At 40.2% G+C, this 22,679-nt stretch overlaps 1 protein-coding gene across 4 annotated transcripts in view; it reads left to right on the top strand.

Moving 5' to 3' along the window:
- GRAMD4 (GRAM domain containing 4) overlaps positions 1-22,679 on the top strand; it is a 74,654-nt gene that overhangs the window by 3,678 nt on the left and 48,297 nt on the right. For all 4 annotated transcript variants that reach the window (XM_030459252.1, XM_030459247.1, XM_030459267.1 and 1 more), the window contains exon 2: positions 20,911-21,121. In XM_030459252.1, coding sequence (XP_030315112.1) covers positions 20,911-21,121 — 211 coding nt within the window. The remainder of the gene's footprint in view (positions 1-20,910; positions 21,122-22,679) is intronic.

The raw sequence follows: 22,679 nt of genomic DNA on the forward strand, positions 1-22,679 counted from the left end.
TGTGGTCATTGTCACTGGTAAGGGACACACACACAAAACAATGAGATTGGGCCTTTTTCTGTGAGGTCAGAATTTATTGAAACAGTAATAGTTTAGTGGTAAACCCACTTTAAAATTTAAAAGTTAACACTGCTTTTTGTTATGACATAAGAAAGTGAAATAAGGAGTCTTTGAAGCCATTTCAGGCTTCATAGGTATTAACAGTCTTCATAATTAAGTTCTGGATGTTTTTTTGTTCACCTTAATAGTGCAGTTTCTTTTGGACTGTAAATCTTTGTGTGTTGACTCAACTGAAAGAACTGCTATCTGATGCAAACAAAAAATACTGCATTTGTGGTTAGAAGAGCTCTTGCTGGTTTTCCCTTCCTCTCTTTAACATGCTGTCATTTCTTCTGGTGCATGCTCTGGTAGCAGTGAATTTAATTCTGTGACTTACAAGACCAGATCATCAGAAGTACTTAAATGATTGAAGATGCATTTTTTTCTTCTGAAGGCAAAGATTCCCAGCCTGTTCAGTTGTGTTTGGAAAATCCATTCCATTTGCATCTTGGTTCACCATATGTGTTTAACCATATGTGTTGCTGGTGTTAATGAGGAAAAAACCCTCCAGCAGTATTTTTTAAACATGCTTTGAGAATAGTTAAAATTGTCTCTTTTAGTTTAAAAGCTGCATCTTAATGGCAATTGAAATTCTATGTATTTGCAGCCTCTTAAAATCCCATAATGCAGTAATTACGCATAATACCAGCTAATATAGCAAGTTCTTTGTAATGGTCTGTGAAGAGCATGTGACCTGTTCCAGAACACGTTAACAAGAATGTGTCAAGTTTTACCATAAAACTTGTTCTGGGTGTCTCATCCATGTCTGAAGAGAGCTATTATTTTTTATTTCACAAAATCACAGAGTAGTTGAGATTGGAAAGGACCCTCTGGAGGTCAGCTGGTCCAGCCCTTTTCTTGAGCAGGGTCATGTAGAGCTGGTAGCCAGACAGCTTTTGAACCTCTTCAAGTATGGAGACTCCACAACCTCCCTGGGTAACCTGTAGCAGGGGTCAGTCACCCTCCCAGTGAAAAGGTGTTTCCTGTTGTTCAGAGGGAACCTTCTGTGCTTCAGTTTGTTCTCATTGACTCTGGTTCCATCACTGGGCACCACTGCAAAGAGCCTGGGTCTGTCCTCTTTGTCCCCTCCTTTCAGGTGTTTGTAGGCACTGTTGAGGTGCCCCTGAGCCTTCTCCAGGCTGAACAGTCCCAGCTCTCTCAGCCTATTCTCACAGGGGAGATACTCCCTTGTGGCCCTTCATTGGACTCTCCCCAGAATGTTCTTGTCTGTCCTGTACCAGGCTCCCTAGAACTGGACACAGTACTCCAGCTGTGGCCTCTACTTCCCAGTATGCTGTTAAGCCAAGAAACTTCTAAAGTAAATTTTGAGTTTTTTCTTTTTCTAAAAAAGGATGTAGGTCTGTGAGGTCACTTTGGTTCTTTAAGGCACTGATGCAGCTTCTCAGAGCACCTTTGGTCTTCCACGGGAGCTGATTTCTTGTTAAAAAACCTCAAAACACTTCAGCCTTTTCCTTATCCCATCTATGCAGGCTTTGACAGGTTTTTTTTGACCTGTGATTAAGGGGTTTGTGGCTAACTTTGCTGGCTACACGTGCCTAATAATCGTCACCATTAGATGCTGAGTCACAGGGGTATGTGTGTTTCTTAGCTTTTTGTTCATAGGGACTGCTGGCTGAAACAGCTCATTTCAGCCTAGAGTGAATGCTTGCTTGTGTCTGTGAGGGCACATCCAGCTGTGGGCTGCAGTGCCTCCCCAGCTGCCAGTCTGTGCTGCACTGTGCTCTGTCAGAGCTGACCTGCTGGCTCCACGGGCACTTTCTATGTTGCTGCATTTCCCTTGTGACATCCCTGAAGGTGACTGTGTATCTATAAACCAAGCTGACTGAAGTTCTGATGCTTCCTTATTCTGCCACAGCTCTTCTGTATACTTACAAGAGTACCTCTGTAGTCAGTGTTAAATATAGAATTTGTAAACAGTTTTCATTTTTAGGTCAACATTTCAGGTGCAGAAGAAAACTGCTGGTGTAATGCTGGTGACACTGTGCATGGATAGGAGAGAAATAAGAAAACAAGAAAAAAAGGAATAAGGCATGAAATACTACTTTATTCTTGGTATTATCATAGAATCAGAGAATAATTTGGAACCACTAAAGGTCATCTAGTTCAATCCTCTGCAGTAAGCAGAGACACCCTCATCTAGATCAGGTTGCTCAGAGCCTCATCAAGCCTCACCTTGAGTATCTCCAGGGATGAAGCCTCAACTAGGGAAGAGACTCTGATTTCTTGACCACTGAGTGTCCTCTCCTGTATATCCAGGTGTGTGTAGTTGACTAAGACATTTTTTAAGGATCTTAAATAAAATGGCAAAATTATGTGGAAAAAGAAGTTAGTGGTTGCTTGCCACCTTTGTCTGAATACAGTGGTTAATTTCACAATTTTAAATTTCCAGAGTGCTCCCTTGAAAGTAACTGCAAAACATGAGAGGTCTATACTTACCTTAATTAAAGAGAATAAAGCCATGCACTCCATGCTGGCCTGATACATGCAGTTAGTTTAAGAGAATTAAAATTAAAGAGAATAAAGCTGTGCACTCCATGCTGGCCTGATATATGCAGTTAGTGACTGAGTGCAATTAGTTTCCAACTGCTAAAACTGTCTTATCAGAGCTCTTGATAGAACTGTCAGGAGTTTGTTTAAGGATCTGGCATTACCTAATGCTTGGCATTTTTTACCATGTAAAAGACATTTGTTCCTTCAACATTTATTTCAGATATTGGGTTACTTACATACAGAATGCTTTGAATTCACTAGTTTGGAAACCAACCAGTTCTTGGAGACTGAAAATTAGTACCAGGTTTTTCAATAAAGGCTACACAAGCATCTTCACATGTTCAAAGCAGGATTTATTTCATGACTTGAATTTTATCATTAGCTTAAATTTTGAAAAGAGCTTCCTTAATTTAAAAATGTGTATGTAAAAAAAACTTATTAAAAGAATTACAACTGTAGAGCCATCCTCAGAAAAAAGTCCTCCAGCCTCTCACTGTGGATTTTACTACCTGAGGCTCCATGTTTCTTCTACATACAGGAAATGGTTTGTATGGTTTTTTTCCCCTTTCTCTGGATCTCATCTTTGCATTCCCAGGTGTGCACAGTAAGTGCATTTTAAAATAACCTGCTGCACTTTTCAAGGTTATCAGCATGTTGTAGTTCCCAGGGAAATGTAGCAGAGCTACAGAGAAGTGTGTGAATTTAAATTTAAGGAGTGTCACAGCCATAGGGGTGGGAAAATGTGAAGCTGCTAGAGAAGAATATCTTGCAATATAGTTTGAAGGCCATACATAGCCTGTGATCTGGATATATTTTTTTCATCTTGCTTTTTGTAGAGGCACCTGATGTCTGTACCTGTACAGCTTCAGGGTCCCTCCTGGTTATGTTAGGATTGATGTGGATGTCTAAACCTTGTAATTTAGATCGGAGTCTAGTGAGCCATACAGCTCTGGGCACAAGATGCTTTCCCAGATGTTTATGGTAGTGTGGTAATTACCAGCATCAGGGTTTGTTCTATAGGCAGTGTACTGCCAGAAACTGGACACTGAGTCATAAACTGAGTTTGTGACTTCTGGACTGGCTGCAGAGGGTGGCACACCTAATTCAAGACTTAGAGGTCTGAGCAGCAGATGAGACCAAACTGAAGATACTCATAACCCTGCTCTGGGGGTAAAGGAACCAAAAGCCAGATTTTGAACATTTTGTAAGATGCCCAGCTGTTGCACCCTGGTACTTGCATGGCAATGAAAAAAAATAGCATGTTCAGCACCCAAAGGTGAAATGCTTCTTACCTTCAGTGACGTGTTCTTTCCACTTAACGTGGCTCTCAATGAATACCTCTTTAGCTCCCTGATTCAAAATCAAGCTGCAAGATGTTCTGTAGTCTGGGATCCTATCTCTGAACTAGCTTTTGGGTTTGAGGCTTCCTTCATCTTCCCTCTTGCTCAGCTTTTTCCTTGTGAGATGCTGAGAGAGTTGCCTGCACATGCCACCCTTAAAGATTCTGGCTGCTCCCTCTTAACTGTGTATAGCCAAGAGGTTTGGTTTCCAGCAGCTGCCATCCTGCTTGCATGGGGCAGAGGTGGCTGTGAAGCCTGGGACCTGAGAGCAGCAAGACATCCAAAGCATTGTTGTGTGAGTAATATGAGGGTGACTTTGGACTGTGGTCATCAGGTAATAGTGAAAACTCCTTAGACAAGTCAGTGTTGTGTCAGCTTGCAAGGATCATGTAATGAGAAGTCTAAGAGGAGAAGGAGAATAAGAAGACTGTTCTAGCGAACACAGTGAGGAAAAAGTTAAGAAAGCAGAAAAAAGTTTGAGGCCAGGCGAGACATATACTCAGTGGTAAAATATCTGATTTTATTCATCAGCAGTGCTCTTTTATAATGCAGAGTAAACATGGCATCATGATAAGGTGGATTGTTTTAAAAGCAAGATATAATAAACAAAGACCATGGTCTTGCTAGCTACAGATGTTGCTTACGGCACTTTCCCACGATAGAACATCCTGGGGGCTAATAGGGCTGATAGAATACATAATCTCTTTGTTCAGAACAGGTGTCCTCCATATTCCTTACCATCTTTTCTGGTGATGAGCCTTGCCTCATCTTTGTTTTTCTGGCAGCAGGCCTTGCCTTGCCTTGCCTCTATCTCTGGTCGGCCTTGCTTGTATCATGGGACCCTGCTTTTTCTCTAGCTCTCAGGTCTCTCAAATTATCGAGGTGGGCCTCCACACTGTAACTATGTTCTTTTTGTAGTCTCACTTTTTAAAACATTAAGCAATTTCTAGATATTTTTCCAGTTTGAGTAACTTTATAATTCCTTGCACTACTGCCGTGCTTTTATCCAAGATCTCCATGCTTCTGTTAAAGGCTAATCTATAAAGCAGCCCAAAAGATATTGCTGAGTGTCTGAGATCACCTTGTGTACAAAAATTTAGTGCTCTGTGGGATTATGCAATGAGGGATGTCCTTCCCAGCAAGCCATGGAACATCTCTCTGGACATACTGGCAGAGAACTGCCAGCTGCTACAGGGTGCTGAGCTCCCAAGATTATCTTCAACTGCAAGAGCTTCCTGGAAACTTGCAGTGATTAAAACTAACCTCAGCAGTTTGCAAAACGCTGCAAAAATGAGGACTGTGGTCTCTTCCAGATTATCTGGAACTATTTCTGCTTTATTTCAGAGAGACGTTTTGAATATAAAGCTGTTGATGCTTATAAAAGGGACTGGACCTACTTTGGAAAATACTGCTTTCTCTCCTCAGCAGAGTTGCTTATGGAATGGATAAATACACATTCAACAGCTCTTACTATGACTTCAGTTAGGGGAGTAACCAGCCAAAGTGAAATAGTTCTGAGTTCCCCAGAAAACTGTATTAGGAAACATTTTTACAGCAAATACACTTTTCCTAGAGCTACTTCTGCTTTTTTCCCTATTTCTTCCAGTAGCAACCTTTCCCCAGATTGAGGGTTTGCCAACAACAATTTCCTCTAACACTGGGTCACTTAGCCCTCTACAATACACATCAAAAACAAGTGAAGCATAAATATAATTTCTTGGAATGTTTTACAGAAGGAATATGGAGCTTACTTTGCTTAGCAGTTTGAATTCGCTTGGTGAAGCTCTTTAGCCCTCAGCAGTCTGTTAAAACAGAGCAGGGTCAGCATATGCTTTTTTGAATGAGAAACACTGACAGCCATTCTCAGTTGGATTTTCCCAATGGAACATAAGGCTGGATATGAGCAGTGTCTCTTTAGGTTTTCACTTGGATTTGTATAGGTATCCTGGTTGAAGGCTACCGAGTCGAATCAAAACTCATTTTCTGTTTTGTTTGAAGTTGAATTTTTTTTTTCTTTAGAGATAAGCTTTAAGTATTAAGCTGTTGTCTGTGACTCATTAGTCTGCTGTTGGTGACAACTGGTCTTTGTTAAATCATGGAAAATCCATGCAACTTGTATTTCCTATTGTCTGAAGCAATCTGTATCTGTTTATCTTACCCTGAGGCTGGCTTTCTCCTCAACTGGCTAAAAGTTCATCATACAGAAGTATAACAGACTTACTCATTGCACAAAAAATTTCATATATATATATTTAGTTATGGGATGATTGTGTTAGGTAGGTTTTGGAAATACTGTGGACTTGCACAAAAAAAGAGGAGTGTCTGTTTGCATAAAGGTGATGGTTTGATTTCTTGACTTTCTTATCTCTTTTACGAAAGCTCCAAGTGTTGGAGCTGAACCAAGTGTTGGTAGTTACATAGACTGGTATTTTCTAGAGCTTTTTTTAGATTCAGCTATTTAATTGCTACGAAGTTAATACTGTATTCTTGTAAAAGTAAGAAAAGTAGGTAAAGACAGATATACATATTGGAAATACTAAAAAGGGGTTGGACTCTGAAAATGACTGATCACAGATTGCTCATTATCTGAATATAATAATCTGAAGATAATAAACTGTGTTTAGGGACCAAATTCATTGCTGGTGCATGGAGGAAGTGCCAGACACAAGCTCTTGAAATAGATTAGCTAGAGATGTGCAGATTTTATTTCTTACAAGTTGATAATAATTTGAAAGATACTATTTTTCTTCTTGAATAAAAATTAAAGAGTAGATTCAACGCTTAAAGTAGAAGTTGAGATGTATGAAATGCAGTCATGAAGCTAGGAATATGGTATTGTCACTGAGGTGTTGGGGAGAGCAAAGCCTGGCAAGGTGGAAAGGACATTTTGCCTGGTAACCAGTCTGCTTAAGAAAATACCTTTATTGAAAGGTTTTTGATTGTGTGATGTTCAGTACTCCTGCCATTCTTGAAGGGAGACAGCTTGTGCCATCCCCTGTGTGCTCTTGTTACACACCCTCTGTGTAGGAACTCCAATATGAAATGGTCTGACCTCTTTTGTAGCCTAATTAACATATGTCAAATCAGAAGACCTTTTTTTTTTTTTTTTTGTATGTTTGTGACCTCTTTGTCAAAGGTCTTAGGGCTGGTTAAACATAAATTCAACTCACTTTCCCATCCTAATGTTTGTTGTGATTCCTGGGTACCCAGGAAGCTTTCCACATGATGGAAAAGAATCTCTGATTTCAGAAAGCTTGCTTTCATGTCCTCAGGGTTGAGTGGCTACTTCTCTGAAGGAGAAGGCTCAGCATGACATGTTTTTCAGGCTGTGTGTTGCAGTCCTGCCCTGACTTCTTTGGGATGCTGTGTTGCATCAAAGTTGAGTGCAGCAATAAAACCTCAGAAAAGTCCTTGATTAACACTGCTGTTTAGTGTCTGAAGACTTTGTATGGGTTTGGCAGGAATGTTGGTAGGATATGAACTGTTGCTTTATTGTGTATTTTTATTTTCACCCCAAAGACAGTCTGTTTCTGTTTCTTGTCATGTCATCTTCTATGACTTAGGTCCTGCTTATAACAGACTCCCATTTACAGCCATCCAAGTCCCTGCTCAAGTTTAGTCAGCCTGCCTCTGTCCTGCATCTGGATGAAGGAACTAGATGCCTACAGCAAAGAAATCCAAATATGTCATCATTCTTTCTTTCTTTTTCTGTTTTTCCTTTCAGCAAAATTTGATGCTCTGTAGTTTATTTTTGGATACATGTGGGAGCCTCTAAGAATCCTTAAAATATTCAAGAATAATGTGGTATAATGATTTAGTTTATCTTATATTTTTTTTGGTTTTTTCATTGCATTGATGGCAAATATATAAGCAAATAAGTGGCTTAAGGAGTCCAGTGCTATCTGGTGGTTCAGTTGTGTCCTGTGACCTTCAGGATGCCTCTTATTAATGCAAAAAATCTCAGAATTCCAGGTTTCCATGACTTTGAAAGACTGTATCTTCTAAAATGTGTCTGTAGTGTAAACAAGCCAGAATTTGAGCTAGACTGGTAACTGAGCTTTTTAGGATCCGTATTGAAATGTGAAATCCATGGTTTAGTTATTAAAATTTCAGAATTTAAATATGTGAAAAGTAATGAATTAATTTGGTATAAATTAGAGCAGTAAGAAGTCCTGTTAAAGAGGACCATAGAGTGTCAAAAATGTTTCTCTCTGCTGTCATTTTATTCCTTCCCCCAGATATTTTTAGGCAGTTTTCAGGAGGTCTGTTGGAAATCTGTAGGCGTTTTCTGGGTTTCAGATGGTGACATTGCCTCTCATTTTTGCTCTGGGGCACAACTGGCTTCTTTCTGTCTTGGACTTGAAAAACAAACCATTTAGCAGGAGTGGTTGGTGGAAGACAGGTGATACCTTTACAGGAATCACTCTGGTGAGTTTACAAAGCTTTGAAATAGCCACAACTGAGCTGCTTTTACAGTGGCTTGTGGGGCAGGTGGGGATGTGTGAGAACTCCCTGTCCCTTCCTTCCCTTCCTCAACCATATCTGCTCAGAAATATTCTGAGTGCACATGCCTGATTTTCTGAAAGTGCTTTGACCTTTAGACGTTTGTCATGCTAACTGAAGTATCACCATGGCATAAACCTCTCAGCTCAAGTTGTGTAGTTCTGGCCCTCATCCCAGTCTTAGAGGCAGATGTAAATGCCATCCTGTTGCTGGCTTTTAAGTTGCTTTGTCTGATTGAAATGATGACTGAAATAATCTCATTTTTCCTCCCTTGGTTTCTTCACTTTGTTACTAAGCTCTCCATCCTGCTACTTTAAGTGTACTTCAACTCTGAAGACTCAGTGATGGGCCAGGTTGCTGCCATTAGATTTGTATCATTTAGCAGCCTGACAGACTGCACAGTGTATTTGTGATATTTTAAGATGAGAAAATACTTTGTTTTGAAGCAGAGCATGCAAAAAGCATGGTAGATGAGAATGCTGATATAGGCTTGGTTAATAAGCTGAAGAGCTGATACCTTAAGTGCAAACACCATTGGATTCATAGGTTAACACACATTTGGGATCAAAGAAACAAACTTGCAGAGACCTTTTTTTTTCCCCCCTGCCTCTTTCTTGTTTCCAGCACATCCCATGTTGAAACACAGTGGAAAGCTTGCTAATACAGCTCTATGGAGAGAGGAGTTGGCCTCTCTTGGGAGAAATGCCACTTAGCAGGTAGCTACACGTGGGTGATGTTGCCAGCAGCAGGTTCCCCTCAGTAAAGGAGGGGAGCTGGGTGGGTTTATTTAAAGACTTACTCTAAGGTACCTTGTTCCAGTTGCTTCAAGCAACTTCAAAAATGTAGTTGTTGATTCCTTTGTATATTTTTTTTTTCTATCTGCAGCTGAGGTAATAAGATATAACAAGCACTATTAAAATGCTGATTTCCTACAAATGTGGCCAAATCAGTAAGAACTGGGCTTATTTATAGTAATAGCCTTAGGTGCTGGTTTACTTGTTAGGAAGAGACTTTGTACTTTTTCTTAAAGACTTATGTAATACATCCTTTCTATGATTTCTTGAAATGTTGCAAATTTTTGTTTGGGTTTCCTCAACTCTCACATGCTTTGAGGCAGTCTCAAAACTGTTGATAGCAGTTTTGGCTGTGTATCTCCATTACTCCCCTTTCCTTCTTGGGTCACACATGTAGCCATGTACACCCAACTCTGTGAGTATGGACACAAGTAGGTTACCATTGCTGGCTGGAGTTCTTTTGCAGCAGTGGTGAGATTTTGATTTTGTCTGCAAACTGAAATTGGTTTCATGAACTAATCAGATACGTGAGAAAAAAACAAGAATGCATGGGAAACGTAAATGGAGTAATATCTTTTTTCTTCTTTTCCTCCTTGTGTTTCCCTTTGATTATCTGACCTGTAGGCTCTATCATTCTTTCTGAATTAATTTCCCTTCCCATGACAGATCCATGCTGTTGTCCCCCAGCTATAACTAACTGGTGGTGGGATGAAGGGACAACCTCTGCTCAGCCCCAGTTGTCTGCATAACCAGTAACAAATGCCAAGCATGTGGAAGCCTTTTCCTGGGATGGACTGCTGTCCATCTTCTGTCTTCTACTTAGAGCAGTGAGAAGAATCACCAGATTTGGTTTTTTTAGCAGTCGTTGCTGTTGTGCCATACCAGAGGTTATTGGGAAAGTGTGTGGAGGAGATGCCTAGACCACATGTGCTCCTTGGAAGCATCAGGTTTAATAGCAAAGATTTCAGTTTATTTTTACAGTTCAAAGTATGTTAAAATCAACACATGAAACAAATCTCTGCAGTTATGGCAGAATTCCCAGGTGGTTCACTAAACCAAAGAGTTAATTTTCAGGATTGTGGTAACATTCCCTCAGTTTCTCCTAGGCCTGAATACTCTGCTGCCTGGTGTGGCTGTACAATCTTGGTTTGCTTTTTTTTTTTTTTTTTTTTTTTTTTTTTTTAATATATGTTAATGGTTTGGGTTTTGTTTAATTTTATTTATTTTATTTTTTAAATTGAAGATTAGTATTGTAACTATGGGGAGAAAGTGCAGATATTCTGCCTACTGAGGGAATGATGCAGTTCTAAATATGAGGGAATAGGGGTTTGTTCCTGTGCTGGAGATCCCCTTCAACATCAGGACCTTTCAGTCTTAAGCCTGCGATTTGACTCTATTAAGAGGAGTGAGTTAACTAGCCAAATTATTTCAGGAAGTAATTGCAGTCCAGAAATCAAAACTGTCTTTTGGGTACTGTGATTCAGCTCTGTTTATAGCAAATGTGCCAACAGTGCAGATGGACTCAGTAAAGGGTTGCTCTCTGAAGAAATGTAGGACTGGTCTGTGATACCTAGAGGACAAGTTTGGTGCTTTCCCGTGTCACGCAACTTCCTTTGCTATTTCCAGACTGCTTCGTGGAGAAAAATATCCCTCTCATCTTATGACTAGCTCTATGGGTGGGATGGGGGAGGCTCTTTTCCAGTGTGCTGCTTTCCAGGAGAGCTGCTGTTCACATTTCTGTTGGTCTGGTGAGAGCTTGACCTTGAGTTTTTTTACCCTGTGATAAGATTTCGAGAAATAGTTTACAAGACTTTCACAATGACTTTTATATATGGTCTTGCCCTATGTGAAACCTTAACAAGTGGCTACACAAGTAGCTTGGCACTGTGGTGCACGTGAAGTGTTGCTCAAACGTGCAAGGTGCCCACACGTGGCACTGTGGGTGTTTGTTGGTAAGGGCTGGGGCAGGTTTCTCCTTCAGCCATAGGTTGCATACTCTCAGCTGTGTTCAGTGCAGATGTGTGGAGGTCAGAGATCTGGATTGTTGATACAGGTGTTAGCTGTATCCTGCTTCAGAAGTCTGTGTCTTAGTTATCTTTTTCTCTTGTTTTTCTTTTTTTTTTTTTTTTTTTTTAGTGAGTAGCAAGGTGAGCTTTTCATTAAAAAAAAAAAAAAAAAAAGAAACACAGTAATTCTTCAAATCCAGACCATGTTATATGCACTTGTTCTGTTTCTGAAGGTGTCTGTGTGGGCTACAAGCAAATTAAATACTTGCCCACTGCTGATAGTCCTTTAAAAGAAATACCTGCTAGGTCCAAGACATTCTGCATAGACCTTGGAAGGCTAGTCTCAGTGTCCTTCTCTATGCCTGGATTATGGTTCATTTCCAGAGTGGTTTGGGTTTCTTTTGGGTTTTTTGGTTTGTTTGTTTGGTTTGGGTTTGTTTTTTTTTTTTTTTGTTGGATTTTGTGGAAGCATTTTTTGGTTGTTGTTTGGTTGTTTGTTTTCAGCAGTACCCCCATTCCTTAGTTTATCTGTATTATACAAAGATGATTAGCGTGCAGTTGAGATTATGAAAAACTTGGTTAGTGTTGAACAGGTATAACTGTATTGGGCTCAATAACATGGTGTTTTTACTTGAAGGGATGTAGTTGAAATTCTTCAGGGCTGGCAGGGCTCACACCTTCTAAACAGTTTAGTGATCACTTTCTATAGTAACACATACTAGTCTGAGTAAGATCTTCCATGCTAGTATGTATACTTATGAATTTAGATGTTTTTCTAATGCAGATTGTAAAAGGCCTACTTTATTCTGAATGTTGTGGCAAGATAGGCATCTTACACTTGGGAGAGTGGAAGGGGAGATACATGCATTGATAGCCTAATCTTAACCTGTGTTGGTTGTCTCCTGTGCTTCCCTCCCCATCCATCACCCCCCTGTCACTTTGTTTTCATAGGTGGGAGTTGTGGAGCTTGCTTCTGGCACTGCTTCTGCCCCTGTGCCCCAGCTTCTTACTTGGTTGAAGCCCAGCCAGGCTGGAGCTGCCTGAGCCTTCTAACCGATGCGGAGGCTTGTGCTGAGCTGGTGATGTTCATCTTCCTGTCTTCACCCTCAGCTCCCCTGACTAGCAGACAAAATTCAGAGTGAGGAAGCAAAAAAAAAAGTCTTTTGACCATGCTAAGCTGTGAGAAGCTCATCCCCCGTTCTTCAGAGGAGGGACTGGAGCTTTGGTGTGGAACTGATTTCTGAAATATGCCTCATGATAGTTTCATAAACGCTGTCAGGGTGAGGCTTTGCAGTTGTTGAACCTGATTAAAGTGCAGGTGGCTGCTGTAAAAGGGTATTTTCTCCCTCTGCCCATGACCAGAAACACTTTCTGTGAGGGAGGCATGACAGCTGTAATTGCATAGCTGGCTGCTTCTATTAGACTGACTGCCAGAAAACAAACAAAAATTAGTTGTATCAGCAACGAGCTGATAACTTCAGGAGTGGTCAAGTGACATGAAGTTCCTGGCATGACTGAAATGGGGTTTCTCCCTTTGGTGTCAGCCTGTGATAAGTGCACTTCAAGCTTGTCCAGGATCAGGATGGCAGCATGGATGATGGGGATGACGTGAGGGGGGAGTAAGTAACTTCCCAGTGAGTAACTGGGAAGGTAGGGGTTCACCTGAAGGTTGACAGGCTTTTTATTAATATCCCGACATGCTGCCCCTGTCACAGGATATCTGCCAGGCAGAGAGTAGCTGGCAAACACCAGTGCTGAGCATCTGTATGCTGCCCTGTGCCTTGAACTGCTGGGTCCTCCAGCCCCTGCATGCTGCTCCAGCTCCTCTCTGCAGGCAAAATCCTCTTCTTGCAGGTTTTGGTGATGTTCTTTAGATGGCATAGTAAATGTTTAAGCTTTTTTTTTTTTTTTTTTTTTTTTTTCCCTCCATGTGGGTGTCTTGAAGTGAAAATGAGCTTTCTTTTCCTGTTCTGGGAGTTAAAATCCCCAGTTTGCCAATTTACAGGGGAATTAATTTAACAAAGCTTGCTAATTTTAGGTTTCATAATGACAGAGACACAGAGGTGTGTAGGGTGTCAATGTGTTTGAAGAAGGGGTGTGGTTTTTTGAGGTGTGATGTTTCCTGTGTGATGTCAAGTGGAAGATTTAAGTACAAAGTACAGCTCCCACAGCTACTCAGCTGCAAGTCACTGCCCTTGGTTTCTTTCTTGACATACTGCTATGAAACCTGTGTGGTTTGGAGTTTTATTAGCCCTGCCACCCACAGTTTTTCAGGCATGATCAAACCAAGGCCTCTCAGTTTCAGCTGGTTTGGGCACTGTCCCTAACAGTGGGAGCAGCAGCTCCTCCGTCTCTGTCTTTCTGGAGTGTCACTGAAGGTGCCCTCTCCTGTGGCTTGCTGAAGGGTCTGTCCCCAAGCAGTTGAGGGATTAAGGCTGATGCCTTGCACAAGTCTGAATCTTTGCAGAGACTGACCAGATCATTTGGGGGATCTCTGCCTTAAAAGGTTTACCAGCTGTGTCTGAAATAACCTCTGGCTGAGGCAGGTGCACGAGAGAGCCCTAGAGCCCCATGCTGCTGAGTTCTGTCTCTCCCCTCTTCCACCAACCCCTCCTGTCTGCAGCATCCAAGCTGAAGGTTTTGAATACAAGTCACTTCCATTGTACAACCCCAATTCTTCTCCCAGGCAGCTTCATGTTATAAGCAGAACAACACATTAGTCTCTTTTGAGGAAAAAAGTAGATTTTAGCATACTGCATATTCATGAAGCTGCGTTACAGTTGCTGTGACAACCTCGCCACTGGCAGTCAAGCTCAGTACGTGAACTTCTGTTTCCAGTTCCTGCCTTGTATCATAGTGCATGTTACACAGCTTTCCACATTCTTTCTTCCACTCTTCCCCTCAGTCTGTGGACAATTTAAACTGTTTCAGAGTTGATGCTTAATTAATAGCAGCATCTATTTAAGCCTGCAACACTGAAGCACAACTTCTTGCTCATTTCTGACTCCTGTCAATCAAGTGTTACTTCTGCCAGCAGTCCTTAATACAGAGGAGATGATTCTGGTGAGATTTTCTTTCTTCATCTCCCTTGAAACTCAAGAGAAAAATGAACCTGAATTTCTAAGCATAATATTTTCCCACACTGTAGGTAGCCAGCTGGTAGCTTCATCTCTCATGACAAACCACCCAACAAAATCTATCCCACAAATCTATCCCTATTCAGTCTTGGTGAGACACTTGAACAGGTTACCCAAGGAAGTGGTGGGTGCCCCATTCTTGGAAGTGTTTGAGGCCAGGTTGGATGAGACTTTGAGCAACCTGGACTAGTGGGAGGTCTCCCTGTTCCATGCAAGGGGTTTTGAATGAGATGGTCTTTAAGGTCCCTCCCAACCCAAGCCATTCTATGATTATTATTCCATGACATGATATACTCTATTCTATCTCTAGAATTTTAGGGACTCCTGACCCTGAAATGGAGCTTTTTGTAAGTATTTAAAAAAACAGAAAACAGTTTGCTCTGTAGATGCATTACATCATATTATGACCCTGGGGCCAAGGGTGATGTAATCACAGGAAGACTTTACCAGACTGTGATGCTAAGGTGATGACTAATTTCAGGATGAACCTGTGACGGATTGAGTGTGAGGAGAGCTTAGCTCTGAAGGTCAAACCCCACGTGTTTGTTGGTGTAGGAATCGAGGGCAGTTGTGCAATGCTTGTAACTTTTAGAGTATTTAAGCTGCTCTTGGCCACTCCAGCCGGATGTTGGGCCCATAGTATTGCAGGTTTTTGTTTTTCAGTCAGAAATGATGACATCATTCTGTAGAGAGACTGTTGCGTAGTCTTGGGTGATACAAGTCTTACATGGGTGCTGTTCATGAAAGGGCTGTGTTGAGTGAGATTTGTGTCCCTTCTGTGTGCTGAAGTGTCTTACTGAGTTGAATTTAATGTAAAGTTTTCTTGAAAGGTGTCAACTTCATCTCTACAAAACTATTCCCTGTTGCTCAAGTAGACGCTGTGGGTAAGGTTTGGTGTTCTTCACAGATCTGAGCCTTCTGGAGAACAATTTGGTAGAAGTGTGTGCTCAGGGGAAAGAAAAGCCAAGCAGACAAGAAGTTCTCAAGTGCAGTCAGTTGATCTTTCCCTGGTTGGTTTCTTAAATATTAATAAGTACAAAATGTTCAGACAGTGACTTGATGAGATTCTGTCCACTAAAGTGATAAATTGTGGGGAAAAATTATGTAGCAAGAGCAAAGTTTTTGCACAGAGCAATATAGGGAGCTGACCATGAGTCTGTGGTACGCTTAGATGTACTCACTGAGGTTTCCAGGTCTAGTTAGACATGTACGTAGAAAACCACACCAAACTTTGTTTTCAGTATCATTTGGTATGCGGATGGCCTGAGCGCGTCTTGCTGTGTTTGTGCTTTCCTGTCAAGTCTTTTAGGATAAGGCACAGGAGCACTTCACTAAAGAGGTATCCTGATACCAATCCTGATACTTTCCACTCCCTAAATTTGCATATCCTTCCCTCACAGTAAGATTGAAACATTCTGGTGTTGACACCATGTCTGTATGCGTTGACCCTTACATAGCCTGGCTTTTTTTGGGTTCCAGAGCTCTTACCTTGGACTTCTGCAGAAAGATACTTTGAAATTGAAAGGAAAATGTGAAGGAGATGGGGTGTTATGATGAGAACTAGGGGCATACTATATTTCCTTCAACTGCAATGTCATCTTCAGCTTTATGAAACACTGTTCTAGCAAAAGAAACACAGGTACTTTAGAGATTATTTTCCTATGTTATAGTCTAGTATGGCCTTTTTGACCCAAGATGAAATTAATCCATGATGTTTTAGTGAAGTTTGTTGCTTTTTTTCCTCCAAGGTCCAGATGAACACTTGCTGAGGTGATGCTCTTTGACTTTGTGTGTATTTAGTTTGCATTTTGTTAATAGATAAGCAAAACTGAATTGCTGTGTTGTGAAGCTAAGTCCTTTCTCTGGTGAAGCACACATGAAGATTTATTTGTTCAGTCTCTGTCCGCACTCTAATTCAGCATACTCTTGGGTAACAAATAGCTGCAAGAGCAGAAAACCAAAAGCTAGAAGTGACTTGTAGGAGACTCTGGGGCAACTTAAGGCAGATTTCAGACAGCAGCAGTGCATTGAGTGCTTCTTTTCCTGAGTTTCCTCCTCTCTTCTGCATGCCAGACTTGGTTTTCCTCTATTTAGCGCAAGTGTGGTATGTGTGCATATGTTGGTTTTGGATCTTTATATATTCATTTAAACTGAATGTCTAACAGTTATTTGGGGGTTAATTGAGGGTTTTCATATTAGATCCAAAGAAAGCAGTCTCTTCTCTGGCCCTCTGTGAAAATAATAAAACCTCCTGAGCCTTGAAGTATTTGTTTTGGCATCTAGATATTAATGACAATGAAAAACCCCCACCTTTAAAGATTATTTTACTTTGGTGAAGGGTTTTCTTTTGGATTTTGTTGGTTTGATTTGGTTTTTTTAAGTGTGGAAATTATAGACATTTTTCACAAATCAATCTCTGTATACATAAGCTGTTGCTTATTTTTTTTTTTTACTTGATGGTTTGGTACTTAAGGATAATTTTTACAGGCTGCTGTTTCATTTGCTGATTTGAACCTCTGCTGCTGCAAGGAGAGAAATAAAAGCCACCATCTTAAAAACCTGGAGTGCCCGAATAGCCTTGTTTTGTAAGCATGTTACTGTAAGATACCCCTGCTCCCTATGACAGAAGGTCTGTGAGTATTATTAGATTGGCTGAGGTGCAAAGAAATTGGACCCAAATCAGTCTTGCAGAGTCAGCATCTGCCTTTCTGTGCTCTGCAGCACTTTTCTGTTTCAGTGCTGAATTTGGGAAAGATCTCTTGATGCTTACATTAATGGAACAGGGTCTGTACATGGAAATAAACGTGATAGGGCAGGATGAATTTGATTTTATTTTGCTTAAGTTAATTTGCAAGCATGATGCCAGTCTTAATTCTTATTTATAGTTTGTTGTATAGTAGTGAGAACAGTTATCCTCACATGTATGTCAGGAGTTGGGAAATGAGTGTTTACAACACATGGAGTTAAAATGGTTATATTTTTATTATAGTATAATAGTATTTGTTTATGGTTAGGTTTAAATCAGAAAGAGATGGTAGTCTATGTCTCATCCCTGAGCTTTGCATGTGCAAAGCTGCATGTTTGTTTTGCTGTTGTTATTAGAAACACCCCAAAACTTAGAGCTGAACTAGCTGAGGCCAGAATGTGGATAAGTAGTTGGGAGTGCATCAGAGGATGAATAGTGATGATGATAAAGAGGTTTTGATATTTAGCTACTATATTTTACAATAAAGCTAATTCTAGGCAAGATGCTGCTCTTGCATCTAAAGAACCCCAGAAATTTCTTTGGGTTTATCTAAGTTTCATACAAGCCACTCGGAATGCAAAATCTCTGAGAAGCTTTTTTCCTAGTGAGTCTGAAACTGTTGAAATGTCACTATATTTATTGATCTCCACAGGAAAAAAACCAACTACAAACCTGAAAAATCTTGCTAGTTATAAGAACAGGCTGCTGGTGTAAAAATCCCATCTTAGAACGCTCATTTGGCTGGAGGCCAGATAATGAGTTTCCATAGGAGCTTGTTGGCAAGCTCAGGTTTTTGCCTGGGTTAATCTAATGTAAGTAATCTGGGAGCCTGGTGCACTCAAAACAATTTTTAGACAAAATGATGTTACTCTTTTTAAATCATAACTGAGAAGATATTTTTATATAACAGCTTTTTGTATTTGACTTGCAAGTGCCTAGGAACATCCTTCTTTACTATTTCCTCTTTTAATGGTCAATTGACTGAATAATACTTTAAAAAGTATTGGTACTGATGACATCCCTTTTTAGTAGCCTCTGTGTTAGAGAATTTATGCTAACTCTGTTCAGTGGAGTGATTTGCTGGTGTTTGAAAGAAAAGTTTACATTTTTAAAAGACCACATGGTAACACACTTAAGAGTAACTACATCAGCTTAAATGGTGAAAATAAGCTAAATGTATTGCTCATGAGTGCATCTCTTGGCCAGGTTATTCTGTGACTAGGGCTGAAATGCATTAACCATTCTGGGAGGAGCCTGGAGTTAAATACTTGGTGTTCTCAGATGGTGTCCCAGGCCAGGCAGGGACACTGCTGGGCCTTTTCAGCAGCCTCGTAGGGCTTTCATTCTTCCTTGCTAAAGGCAAAGCTTGAAGGGTTTGTTTAGAGTTTGCAGTGTCTTCGGATATATTTGTTGCTTCTCACCTCTTTTGTGAGGTAAGTGAATGTGAGTCCACTCTAAGGGGAAAACTGAGTTCACATTTTGAAATATCTGTTGAAGTGTTGTATAAAAAGAAGTCCAGATCTAGCCCTGGTCTTTGGGGAGCTGTGGACAAATGAAGCTTTCAGAGGAGAACACTGAGCATTCCTGACTCTGACCAGGACAACAGTGCTCATCAGCAGCCTTAACTTAAGGGCTCTATCCATAAGAGGGTTGGAGAAGGCTTGAGATGTGTGCATGTCCTCTACTGGTGTGGCGACCAGGGAAGGGATAGCACTCTGCCATCATCATCATTTCTTCGTGTAGCTTCGTAGGTCATTTGATTAACTTGGGTTTACAGCTGCTTTGCTGTACGTCTGACTAATGTGGTATGAAAAGCTGGTTACACATAGATTTCTGACATGGGGAGGATTGTGATATAGTTGTGCTGGTGCTTATCAGAGGTTTAAACTTCCCTGATAGCATTTGTTCTTTAGTTGCTATTAATAGTTGGCCCTAGAGATATTTCTGGATGTGATAGCTGACAAGTTTCTTCATCAAATAGTCAATGAATGAGCAAGAAGTGTTTCTATTTTGAACTTAGATTTGACAAGTAATAGAACTTCAAAGAAAAGCTGTCCATAGAAAATAACCTTGGTGTGAATTACAGCAAGTGATTCTCATTAAGTGAGGTATTAATCACAGGGCTGCAACTTTAACCATCTCTGATAAAGGAAGAGTTTTGTGAGGTTTGGGTTTTTTTGGGTTTTTTTTTTTGCCAGCTGCACTACAGGGGTTTGTATCAGTTTAAAACTTACGTGTTTAAGTGAAGGGTGGTGATAAAACTTAGATGTGCAAACTAAGGCAGATCTTGGAGGGAATGATCTGGTTTGAACTTGATGTGAATAGTAACTGCCAAAGTGTGAGAGTAAGTGGAGAATCCATAGGGAAAGACAAAGAGTTCTGTTCAAAAGAGAGTTGTGTTAGGAGATGAGAATTGCTTCATGTGCAAAGGCTGTGGGAGCCAGTAGCAAAAGTCTCTTTCTTTCTATTTATTTATTTATACTTTCCAAGTGATGCATGTTCAGATCTGCATTTGCTTTTTCATCTCTCATCACTGCTTGGGATGATGTGTCATGAAGATAAACATGTTTTTTAACGGAGAACAGTGTTGGCCATAGGAGGAAAAAGCACAGTAAGAGGAACAAGTGCCTCAGAATTATTTTTACTACTGTAAAAGTCCATTCAAAATTCCATTTGGGAAGCAGTGTTGTGGCACCCTCCAAACGGAGTGGTTGGAGTTGGGGAAGAGAACTAATAGGAGAAAAAATTGTGTCTGGTTTGTTATAAACTGCCAGGCTGTAGCTGCACTACAGCTTGCTCTAGTGCTGGAGTAGCAGGGTAAAGGAACTATTTTTTACTTTTTTTTTCTTTTTATATATAAAAAATAGTGAAGCTTGGGACCTTGTAATACATATACAGAGTATTAACTAGGTCCGGTTGTTTGGCAGGTCTGGTTTAAATCAGAAATTATACAGTACAGTTTCTTGAAATGCTACCATTACAATGAGTTTACATACATTAATTAATCTTTCTCTATTGTTTCTTAAAAAGCAAAATTTATCTCCCAGTACAACTTATGAATTTGTAATTTAAGTATTGTTCATGTCAAATGCTGTCTGTGGAAGTGAAATGTCCTGAGCATTTCTTGTTCTTCTGGATGTGGTGGCACCTGCATGTTCTGCAAAAGTACTGACTTTTCTGTTAAAGTACAGTTTTGGTCATGCTAGTTTAAAAAAAAAATTGCAAAAGCATCACTAATAAAATGATTCTCCTTTGCTTCTCAAAATAGGTAATAGAAATATAGGAGAGGATATATGAGATTAACACTACTGACAATATTAAGGATTTTGACAGTGAATTTTAATGTGATTTATGGTCAATTTCAGCTATCTCTGGTCTCCCTACACTTTTTCTCCATTTTTTTCTTGGGAATTTAAAGATTGGTTGTGATACGTAGTGGATTTTTCATGTCCTTGATTAGATGCATCAGCAAGTCAAAGAATGTGGACTTACCCATCTAAGCCTTTTTCTGTTTCAAGTAACCTGTTAGGAAAAACAGCTGTGTGTAAGAGGCCCTAACAGTGTAGGAAGATGGTAAATCATAAACTTCTGTAAAGCAGTGAATCTGCTATACTGTGAAAAAAATGTCTGTTAAAGAACTAAGCTGCAATATGTTTTCCCTCCAGTGGTAGGAAGGCCCTTGGAAGATGGTTAGATATTGTTAATGATTAGAATGTATTTAAGTTTATTGCAAGCTTTTTGAAGTATGATGTTTTGATTTCTTGTTTCTTGCAGAGACTCCAACCGTCATGTTAAGGTAAAGCAGAGAAGTGCAGTGCTGAACATGCTAAAGAAGCTGGACAAAATAAGGTTCAGAGGTCACAAGAGAGATGAGTTCCTTGATTTAGCAGAGTCTCCAAATGCTTCAGACACTGAATGTGGAGATGAAATCCCGGTGAAAATACCTCGAACATCCACTCGAGACAATGAAGAGCTGAGAGACCCTGTAAGTACTTTATTTAAGTATTGTTATGTTATATAGTTTGTTATGTTATATAGTTTGTTATGTTATATATATAACAGAACTAAATAATTCTTTGTCCCTTATATTCATTTTAGATGCTGTGGGTTGACAGGTTTTTTAGTTTGTTAACAGGTTTAGTTTGTAAGAGGCTTGTTAACTTTGGATGTTCTAAATGCTGTTTTTAAAGATGTTTTTGAAGTGTTTCTGGGGTGTTTTGGAGACTATTCACAAAGTTTTCTTAAATAATTGCGTAGTGTTTTCCAAAAGCCCAACCTGAGGTGTCTTTGGAGATACTTTATTTGAATTTTTCTCATCTGTGATTGTTCAGTGTCTTTGTGAGTTAGTCCTTAGGGTGGATTCTCCTGTGCATGGAAGTGTCAGATGGGTAAAGATGTCAGAATGATGGGTTGGTGATAAATGCCCTGTTTCTAGAAAAGGGAGAAAATGGTCAGTATCTTGTACAAGTACTGATGAAGTGAATTCGGTGCAGAGGAGGATCCTGTCACCTTTGACAGAGGGGGGGAAAAGAAAAGTTGCATTTAAACTTGGGGAGATCCTATAGTAACCTGGCAGTGAGAATTACAAGTCAAAGTGTTCTTGTACCTGGCACATTTTACTGAAAGCAGTCTAAGCTACTTATGCAAGTTCCCTGCTAGCGTGCTAGGATTAAGTCTGAGTTACTGTGGTACTGAAAACATGAATTTAGTTGCTGTTTTTGTACAGTCTGACTTTCTTTGAAACATGTCACTTAAACATTTCTGTATTGATCACCTCGTTTACAGTGATTGAAAGGTACAAAGTATGATGCTTGGAAGGTATAAAGCATGATGCAAACATAACCATCAAGATCTCTAAATGTCTCTAAACCTGGCCAGCCCTGGATTTTGAAAAATTCATATAAAATACAGCTGTGTATTAGGAGCTTGCCAATATGGGTATGCTTCCAAGAATAGCTGCTAAGGATTAACTGTTCATAAACATGCTTTTGTTTCTTGGGCAGTGTTGTTGTTTTTTACCCTTTCCTTACAGCAGGAAAGTGCTGCAGTCCTGGGGAACCCTTTTGTAATTTGAAGTAAGAAATATATTTGAAGTGTCAGCTGACAAAACTGAGATGCTACAACCTTTTTAGACCAGCTCTGTTGTTTGTTGCATTTCTGGAAACCTTCCCCCCTGACCTCCCCTCCTTTCTTGCTCAAGTGAATGGAAGTTAAAATTGTCTATATTAAACTATTTTCTCCCCCTGATGTGTCCTGGCCACTGCCAGGCCCTGAGGAGTGATTTGGTGGATGGTTTGCCCCTGGGCTTGGCATGCCCTGTCCTCATTGCTCCCTCACTGCTCCTCAATGCTTCCACACATCATGCTCTGTTTGAGAACTGCTGCTCTCTAATTTAATTATGAACTTGGAAGTGAGACCAACGTTTGGCTCAATATTCTCAGAATAAAATCTTCCACATGAAACAATGTGCAAGTAAAATAGATGCAGTTGGCCAGGTACCTTTCTGTGTGATGCTGAAGATGTGCTGTGCTGCAGGTAGAGAG

This window comes from Calypte anna, chromosome 1, assembly GCF_003957555.1.
Source record: "Calypte anna isolate BGI_N300 chromosome 1, bCalAnn1_v1.p, whole genome shotgun sequence".
NCBI lineage: Eukaryota > Metazoa > Chordata > Aves > Apodiformes > Trochilidae > Calypte > Calypte anna.